The sequence below is a fragment of the Penaeus japonicus genome, unplaced genomic scaffold (genome assembly GCF_977035675.1).
Source record: "Penaeus japonicus unplaced genomic scaffold, GWHDUDI00000001_assembly GWHDUDI00000024, whole genome shotgun sequence".
Taxonomy (NCBI): domain Eukaryota; kingdom Metazoa; phylum Arthropoda; class Malacostraca; order Decapoda; family Penaeidae; genus Penaeus; species Penaeus japonicus.
This window is the reverse complement of record NW_028234426.1, coordinates 34,947,121-34,957,286: the sequence shown is the minus strand read 5'-3', so window position 1 is coordinate 34,957,286 and position 10,166 is coordinate 34,947,121. Positions and strand designations below refer to the sequence as shown.

Below are 10,166 nucleotides of genomic sequence, written 5' to 3'. Positions count from 1 at the left end.
CCTTGTAGATACTGACAAAATTTATGTCAATGGATTTCATTTGATTTGTGCTATCTAGTTATATCTCGTAGTTTTAATTGTCAGAAACCAAATATCAAAATGAGATTAGCATCAATAGTTGGATATGGTATTTGTGGTAAGCTCACTAATAAAATAATTGATAGATGATTAAATAAGTAAACCTAAGTTTATATCACATTGATATAAATTTAAAGGTTGATTTTTATGATGTTCAGCTGTCTATAAACCTCCTCACTAGTGTAGGTTTGTTGGCCCATCACCAGAGCACCAGGAAATGCGTAGATCACAGCAACAGCTTGACGCTGTGCTAATATTGTTGCTGTAGGTAGGTTTCATAGAACAAATACAACATATCTAGACAGTATCAAATGCAATCCATTAACCCATTGCCTAATGACCTATCCGGCTGTTAGGACGAGCAGTCTACAATGCTGGCAGCACCAGCTAAAAATTAGAGGGACGGGGAAAATGTTTTCTCCGTTCTCCAGGTAGCGTAGGCTAGCCTAAAGAATATTTTTCCACAAATCCAATACAAAACAAGGGTTTAGGCTGACTTTGGAACCCTGTAGCTCTGAAGCTAGTGCCTTTGCAGCCTTAAAAATTCATGACTTGTGTGTGCGCTTCAACTGTGAGCAGATCTTGATGTCGTGTCATGTATGCATTGATACCTGTCTTTTAGGTCTAATCAGCGCCATCATGTATGTCTTGAAACCCATCCGCAATGGGTTAATACTAGAATAGACATGATAGACAGTATTGAATTAAATCCATTACTACCAAGTATGCCCTTACTACAACATATTGCCTTCCTCAAAAAATAAAACAAAAGAAATTAACATCATCATTATCATCATCATCAGATAAAGGAATTGGTAAAAGGTATATTTTGGGAAAATATATCAGGAGGTCTAAGGATAAGCCAGATTTGTGGAGCAGATGCTACGCCGGGCTTGTATGCAGTGACGCGAGCCCGCCTGTGCCAGCGTATGCTGACTCGTGAGAGAATTTGCCAACGAGTGTTGACTCGATCTGAGCTTGGTCCTTACCCAACGCAGTGCCCAGCTACGTCAGTAACCGCCAGGTGACAGTGGAAACTCACGAGTTTGGGGGGGACTCGATCTGCCGACCACGGGGATGTGAAGTCGACACGCTACCAATGAGCTAACCAGACGGCTTTCAGGAGGTCTCTTGCTGATGTTGCAACATTATTGAGTTGAGCTAAAAATTGTAGGCTTTCCATTAGATAACAGCAAGTTTCAACTGGATTTGGATATAGAGCAACCAATATTAAATAAGGGAGCTTCGAAGCCATTAGGGGTTTCTTAACCCATTTACGAGGAATGATGTCATATCGTGTTATCGTAATATTTCCCACACAGTGAATGACGTCCTATCACATTATGAAGGTTCACCATATAAACACATTTTACATAGTTACATTTGTATATACACATTGTAATTGCATTTGTATATAAACATTGTAGTTGCATTTATACATAAACATTTCTTTGACTATAAAAAAAATATATATATATATATATGTATAGATCACAGTAAGTTTCAAATGGATAGGGATAGACTGCAGTCAGATAGTATTATGAGAAAAAAGTCCCATTTGAAAGCCACTGGGGATGACTTTTAAATAATTACATGGTTTATGGGCACAAGAAATCAAGATAAAGGCACTCCTTTATCATACATGCTCATAGATTACTGTTAACCCACTCAGGACGGGGGCATTCTAGCCTTGAATGTCACAATGCCGGGGCTTTCGAGCGCTTAGGCCTAAATCAATTAAATGGCTGGCACAATACTCTGCCGCCCGGCCACTGGGCTTTTGAATGAGCGGTACAGTACTGTACCACCCGTCCAGAAAGGGTTAAGTTATAAGATTGGCTTAGGTAGTGGAGGATGTATTTGCATCAGTAAATCTGTAATACAAAATCAGTATTTGTGGATAAAGGATTGTTAGTTTTGGAAATTGACCAGAATAGAACTGTAAAGAAATAAAGCTAATCCGATGTGATGGTAACTCGCAACAATCCCTTGACCTCCACCTTCCATGTTTCAGCAGTGGTTAGCAAGCCTCCTCTCCTAGGATTTTGCTTCAAACATGGGGTTAGCAATTAGTCATGTTAACCCTCTCTGGACGGGTGGTACAGTACTGTACCGCGCATTCAAAAGCCCAGTGGCCGGGCGGCACAGTATTGTGCCAGCCATTCAATTGATTTAGGCCTAATAATTCGAACACCCCGGCATTGGGACATTCAAGGCTAGAATGCCCCCGTCGTGGATGGGTTAAAATATACTTGGTATGGCTTGTTGATCTATACTGATAAGCAACGTGTGGAGGCCACAGCATTGCTTAATGCACTTCTTTTCCGGGGTAATTACTTCACTTTTTGACATCCAAGACTAAAAGTGTCACCACACCTCAGATTATTTTGACTACATTAAATATTTGTATCAAAATGTGTTCATTATAATCCAGAGTTAGAGTCTTATATACTTTCATATCTTATAATGCTGATTCCTGTGATGTATTCTTTAACCCATACATGGCGGGAGTATTTTTGCCTTCTCCCGCTTCCGCCGGGAAGATAACAAGCGCGCGGCACTTAGTGCCAGGGTGTTTTCTCACTGCACGAGCCGTGCTGATCCTCTCAGAGTGTTTTTCACCCACCCTATTCCTATGGTTTTCATGAATGCGACTACAATATAAAGGCATATAAAAATATTGCCATGTTCAGAGAAGTTATTTTAATCTAAAAACATGTTACAGTAATTTTTATTTTTATTTTATTGAAGTTTGCCTATATTCTTCACTTCTATGCGAAAATACCAAAGGAAAGTGGACTCAGTCTCTTAGTGGGGCATCAAAAAACATATATACTTTTTTTTTCCAAAACAAAAAGAACAACAATATGAATAATCATACACGTTCATATGAGTATGTACACGTACCTCGTGTACATACCTCGGAATCAACAAATTAAAAGTAGTATTGCATTAGTAGTTTTTTACTTTATTTTATTTCTTGGCCAAACACATATGATTTTACAATAGTTTTTTGACTCGGATCTTTTTATTCAACTGATCAAGAAGCAGAAATTACCATGATGTCATCCATATCACGTAGTTTTCTGTTATGTCATTTTTTTTTTTCAACATTATATCTCATTTTATGACATTCAAACGCCTAAACTAAAGTAACAGTCTAAGAAATTATATTAAACAATTATATTTGAGAACAATCTAGCGATCTATTGCGGACGTTTCAGCAAGTCACATTGCCCCTCCTGGAACTTGGTGAGAAAATACACGTCTCAAGACGTCATCCGGGTCTGGGGTTATTTTTCGACTTTGTGATAAGTCATCAATAAGTTAAGTGAATTACATTGATTTAAAAGAAAGGAAACTGCCACTTTTACCCCCTTCAGTGCATCTTTATCCCACCTGCCCGAGTGGTTTCTTCTTTTGGTAGAAACCAATACCAGAAAAATGCATAGTCATTTTTAGTTATCTCTTCCAAAGTTTTGGTGGTGCATTAGATGCTGGATATCCAAGGTTTCTGGAACATGGATTTGCTTACAAATTATGTTGGATTAGGTCCTCTATTGTATCAGTCACCATAGCAACAGCACCAAACATTCAGGTCAAAGGTGCTCATTGTAGTGCTTATTTACACATGCATTCCATGCAGTCAGTCAGAAGGCTGTAGCTAGAGAATTAGTGCCACCAGAGCCATAAAACTCAAAGCATTTACAGCTTCAATTGTCATGTCAAATGTAGGTGCCATCTGAATTTTGGCCTACCTTCACCATGGTATGTATAATTACTGTTCAGAATCATCAGGTTGAATAAAGAAAAGAAAAAAGTCAGTGTGATCTCATGTAACTACAGCTGATATTCTAGCTTTCAGTCTTGTGAGACCTCATTGTTGATCAATGAAAAAGAATAAAAATGACAATTAATGTTTGTATAAGACATAGAAGGAAGGAGAGTTCTTTAAGGCTGCAACTGCAAACTAATTCTTAATGTGGTGAACAAATTATATTAGATAATAATGTTGATTATGATACATAAATGCCATTATTGTAATTATGTTCAGTCTGGTGGTAAGGGTTTTCATCAATGTTTTCTCAAGGATTATATAGAAAGTTGTAGGGAGAGTAGAGTCCAATATGGCTTGCTTTGCTTGCCTTTTACTAATATCCATTGTTACTTACTGCATCTGAAGTTCACATTGTAAAACATGAAATATTAAACTATTACTGCCATATTTTTGGCTCGGAATTGAATATTAGGGCCTCAGCTTAAGATACTGTAACAGACTTTAAAAACCTCACTTTAGTTAATATTTGTACTCTGAAGGCAAACTATAATGGAATGAAATAGATGCATTCTGGGAATACTCACCAGTTGACCCTTCCAGTACTTCAAAGAAGAAGAAGAAAAAGAAAAAGAAAAAAAACAGGCCAGCTTCATGTCAATGTCATTAGATAAAAGTTGAACTAGCTCAGACATAATCATAACAGGTGTTAGGATTTATTTCAAAATACCGGTCATCCAACACATGTTCTATATCAATCCAAGTTATTTTACCAGAAGTTGAACTTGAGTGTTATTACACAGAGTGAAGGAAAATAATCAAAAGAAATGACAGAAAATATAAGCTAATCATTTTTGTAATAATGACTCAAAGGTGAATGAGATTGAAATACAGAGCAATAGCCTGTGATACCTAATGAAGAGAACGCTAAAATTGAGGGCCTGCTGTGTATGGTTGGGGACTGAAGGAGAAAAATAGGGTCAGATCTTCCCCACAAATTATTCAGTAATAGGTAGATGGTAAATGAAGTTCACTTGCTTCTTGATATTCCAGACAATGATATACTTCCCTATATCCCTTACACAGATGTCAAATTGTTCAGAGTACTTAATTAATGTCCTACTGTGAATGACTTTATATACATGTGTACATCTGCAAAATAGCCACAGGGTGTTGGATGAGGGTTTCCCATATTCTGATGACGTGATTTGACTTCATCTATTTTTAAAGGGTTAATAACATTTTAGAGATATTCTTGGTTGATGTAATGATATATATATTATCCTTGAAGTAAGACATAAAAGTCTGAGCTAGTTAGTGGCATATAAGAGCTTTATGTAATTTGCATTAGCAAATATGACTTCATTGGCATTGCATTTATTACATCAGAAAGATTGTATGAAAGGGAACATGTTGTTTATGATTGTTTTAATATACTAAAGAACAGAATACACATAGTATGTTAGTGTGTTCTCTATTACCCATCTTAGAGACTTCAATCACTTTTTTTCTGTGGCCTCTTGTCCATAAACACAAAGTCAAGCACAGATGATGAAAGTTTACAATATAAGTTTCTCATAAATGTAAGAAAATCTGAATTAAAAGTGGAAATATCTCCCAAGTAAGAAGCACTCTAACATAAAGACTTGCAAATAGTAACAAGATTTCTTCTTCTCATTTGAGGTTCCTGTTAGTTGCAGTAGTGATTTACATGTGATATTATTGTTTGAGTTGCTAGAATCTAATACTTTCTTTTGATCATAGCTCAGTGTGGGGAGGTGACTGTGGCATTCAGTCCCCCGACCCTGCGTTTTGGATCAGCTGGTGCCCTCCGCGCCACCCACCTTGATGATGTCTTGGCAGCTTCTCTTGGTTATACTCCTGAAGTAAGTTCAGTTTATTTAAGAAAAACTGGATAGTATGTTTGTTCACAGTTCCAAAGTTTTGCCTTTAATCCAAATCATTAAGTTGAATATAAGTAGATGATATTTAAAGACCACATTCACAATTTTCTTTATGTATTTCAAGACATTTTGTAATTTGTTATTTCTTATTTTTATCATATTTGATGTAAAGAGCAAGCAGTAATAATTTTAGGTATAGTGCATTTTTACATTAGTTTATTTCCACATCAAATCTACAAATAAAAGAAGGAAAATTATCAGAGTAACTATTTCTCTCATTCTTAATTTCTTTGTTTGATTCAACTCCAATTAACAGTTAAGGAACACATACCCTGATGAAACAAGCAAAAGCTCTAGTCCTTTAATAGACTGCTTTAGACACCCTAGGTTGACCTGCTACTCACCCAGGAAAAAGTTTCTTAATGTGTTCTTTCTATCCCCAGTCGGCCACATGGAAAGGTCTCACCATCACCTCCCCCTTCTCCCTGCCCATGGCTGCAGTAGTGGTGGAGGTGCACGGGGGTGGGGCCAGTGTACGTCAGGAGGGTTCAACCTACAGCCTGAAGGAGGACACATCTCTGGATGATGTCTTCCACCACATGAAGGCTGTCATTGGATATAGAGCACAGAGAGAGACTCTCTTCAAGCGCATCGTTGTGGATGACTAGTGAGTTAAATGTTTTACTCAGGTTATTCATTCAATGAGTGTAAAATGTGTCTTTCTGGTAGTCGAGCTTGGTTATATTTGGTTAAATCAGTTATCTCATTGAATGACCTTTCCTTGTGGAATACTTGTTAATTCATCAGGAAATTCCCATGACATGAATGCCTTTCTGCTAACTTTGTATAGTGTGCACAGGAGATCAAAGTCTGGAAATCTTTTGTGCACTTGATAGGTCATGAAACAAAAGTGAACACAGTAAATTGAGGTAATATTCAGCATGTGTATATACAATATTTATTGGAATGTTGTGCACTTTCAATTGAATAATTTGTGTACAAGGTAGCCGTTTGGCATGAATCCATATGACTTTCTTGAAAGATAATATGCTGACATAAATGTTTTGCTTTGCCCAGCTGATCCATGTGGTATTCAAATATTTTATTTTTAATTATAAAGGATACATTTCTGGCAACTTTCTCATAAGTGGTAGTTTGCCTTTTTTCTTTTTTCTTTTTTCTTTTTTTTTTTCCTTCCTTTCTTTCTTTAATTCTTCATACCTTGTGTTCTCAACTTTAGTTGAAAACAGTTTATATATTCTAGGGTCTATTCTTAACTAAATGCATCTTATCCTCTTAAATTTTAATGCAGATTTATGTGTTTTTTATTGGTGAGGGGGTTTATAGCATACATTAATCTCGTTTATAAAGCTCTTTTCCTATTTTCTCAATAGTTTGGAAGAAGACACATTCCACAGTTCCATCCCTTCATCTGAGGTCCTGAGCCTGAATGAGGAGCCCGACTCGACTTTCTTGCGAGAGATGGCTGCTCTTGTGGATGCTGCACAGAAGGTGTGCTTAATTGTTTGTTGAATAGTTGGGAAAAGTTTTTTATATAATTCAGGAATTTTACGGAAGAAGGAATGTTATAGTGTTTTCTTCTAGAGATTTATGTTGCTGTTATTTTTGCCTATAGGATACACCATCTTATGATGATGCAGAAAGGAACTTAATATTTACTTCTCTTTACTCTAATTCACTTTGCACGAAAAAAAAAAAAAATGTATGTTTAGAATCTACAGGTGAAAGTAGTATGCAACTTTTTTTTTTTTTATCATCATCATCATGTCACCTGTGTTTTCATTTGTTCATGATACGGAGGTTCATCTGCCTTTTTTCTCTTATGTTTAACTTTGACAAATTATGCATAACATTATCTTACTTTACTGTGTAAAAGTTTTTTTCATTTCCTGTAGTAATTATTTGTCTTTGCTGCCAGACTGAGGAACTGACAACCACAACCCATGGTGGTCAAGACATCATCTTCCTGCAGGTCAATTCTCTGGCACCACTGGTCAAGACATATGGGCTGGAATCACCAAAGGTATAGCAAAAAACTTGTTATAAGTTGGCTTTAACACACTCTCTTTCTCTCTCTCTCTCTCTCTTTCTCTCTTTCTCTCTTTCTCTCTTTCTCTCTTTCTCTCTTTCTCTCTTTCTCTCTTTCTCTCTTTCTCTCTCTCTTTCTCTCTCTCTCTCTCTCTCTCGTCTCTCTCTCGTCTCTCTTTCTCTCTCTCGTCTCTCTTTCTCTCTCTCGTCTCTCTTTCTCTCTCTCGTCTCTCTTTCTCTCTCTCGTCTCTCTTTCTCTCTCCCGTCTCTCTTTCTCTCTCTCGTCTCTCTTTCTCTCTCTCGTCTCTCTCTCTCTCTCTCTCTCTCTCTCTCTCTCTCTCTCTTCTCTTTCTCTTCTCTTTCTCTTCTCTCTCTCTCTCTCTCCTCTTTCTCTCTCTCTCTCTCTCTTCCTCTCTCTCTCTCTCTCTCTCTCTCTCTCTCTCTCTCTCTCTCTCTCTCTCTCTCTCTCTCTCTCTCTCTCTCTCTGTCTCTGTCTCTCTCTATCTCTCTGTCTCTCTCTCTCTCTCTCTCTGGCTCCTCCTCTCTCTCTCTCTCTCTCTCTCTCTCTCTCTCTCTCTCTCTCTCTCTCTCTCTCTCTCTCTCTCTCAAAAGAAAGGTGTAGGATTGGTACTGGAAGACTAGAATCATAATTGAAACAGATTTAATGAAATTATTCTTTTGGGGATTTTGAGTTTTTTTCATTTTTTTAAGAGTTTATTGAGATGTGTATGGTTTTATATGCAATCCTTATTTTTTTAAATTTTATTCCAGGTGAAAGAAGCAGAAAAGATCCTGAGGAATCAAATTGTGCGAGTCACAGACATGATGAGGCACACTTACAATGACCGAGTCCTGGTTGCTACAGCTACAGTAGAGCAGCTGGAGGAACTTTCACGCTCTGCACGTTCCATTCTCCAGAGTGATGTATGTTTGCATGGCTGTTTAAAAGTCATTAAGAAATCTTTTTTTATCTTTAAGTAATGCCAGGAAAATAGGATAATACCACTTGTTTGGATAGATGGTATTACAATGTGTAAAATATTTGCATTGGACAAAAGAGTTTCTTCAAGGTTATAAAGATTGAAAATAAGCATGACACTTTGTTTAAACAGTCTGCAGAAAGAGTAGTAAAAGAATCCTTGTCACATTTGAATATGTCATTGGAACTTATCTTACTTTGAACCTAATTTCTCCCCAGGATTTGAACTTGGAAGACTACAACCTCGCCACCCAGTACACGTCTGACTACCCCGCCATCTTCAACATTGTCCTGTGGCTGAGCATTATCCTGCTTCTGGCAGTTCTGGCAACATCTGTCGCTATGGCTACCATGGATCCAGGGCGCGATTCCATCATTTACCGCATGACCAACCCGCGGATGAAGAAGGACAATTAGAGCAGCATATTGTTTATAGGTCTCTTTTTAATTAGTCATTTTCTTCTTCATTATTTTTCCTAGTATTTATGTTGAAGCACAAACTTTTTAAGAAAAAATAATAATTTGAGAAGAGTGAGAATGATTACAGGGTCTTTTTACAACATTTTATTTATTTTCTTAATCAAAATTTAGAACTTTGTGCTAGAGAAAATTGTTGAGGTCATTTTGAATATATTAATTATTATTATCATATTTTATATTCAGTGTTCTAATATGTTTCAAGATATAAGATTATTATATTTCACAAAAGACGTTATAGACCTAGACTCTTTGTGAACTTATACCATTATATCTAGATGTCCATAGACTTTCTATACAATACTTTCAGTCTGTTAGATTACAATCAGTGTTATTTGTGGTGGTCATGATATGGGTACAGTGTCTTGTAAATGAATCATACCTTCTTATTTGTAAATTATAGGAATGTACAGTTTTCTTTTATTTGTTTGAGTGGAAGTTTGGTGTCAAGACTCAAAGAACATTCCATTTGATTATATATTTCTGGCATTTACTTGTTGCCGGAGATCCAATTACAATGTGGGGGTGAATGTGTACCTATTTATGATGTATGTATATGTTTAATTTGTTGTACATAAAATGTAGTAGAATGGTTTTATCATGGATTGTAAATTTTGTTAAGGAAGATAGTCTATCTATACTTACTCTTGTGTTTTCTTTACACACTGCTATATGTGATTCATGAAGAAAAAATCACAAGATTAATTTGATTCTTGAATATCTATCCTTGTATGCATACTTAAATTATTTATACAAATACGTTACTTGTAAGTAATGATCATTAAGCAATGAAAGAAAATGGAAAATTTGCTTAGCTAGGTGAAACTAAAGTAATTAGAAACATTAAACTTTTCACATATTTACCTTTTTAATGACCAGTGCATGAAATATTTTCTTTTGATTC

At 36.4% G+C, this 10,166-nt stretch overlaps 1 protein-coding gene across 1 annotated transcript in view; it reads left to right on the top strand.

Annotated features, from left to right (window-relative positions):
- The window catches only part of ATP6AP2 (ATPase H(+)-transporting accessory protein 2), a 10,524-nt gene extending 618 nt beyond the window's left edge, over positions 1-9,906 (top strand). The window contains exons 2-7 of the mRNA XM_043010163.2: positions 5,618-5,739; positions 6,201-6,424; positions 7,152-7,269; positions 7,697-7,801; positions 8,578-8,730; positions 9,005-9,906. Of these exons, the coding sequence (XP_042866097.1) occupies positions 5,618-5,739; positions 6,201-6,424; positions 7,152-7,269; positions 7,697-7,801; positions 8,578-8,730; positions 9,005-9,202 (920 nt within the window). The 3' untranslated portion in view covers positions 9,203-9,906. The remainder of the gene's footprint in view (positions 1-5,617; positions 5,740-6,200; positions 6,425-7,151; positions 7,270-7,696; positions 7,802-8,577; positions 8,731-9,004) is intronic.
- The last annotated feature ends 260 nt before the right edge of the window (positions 9,907-10,166 follow it).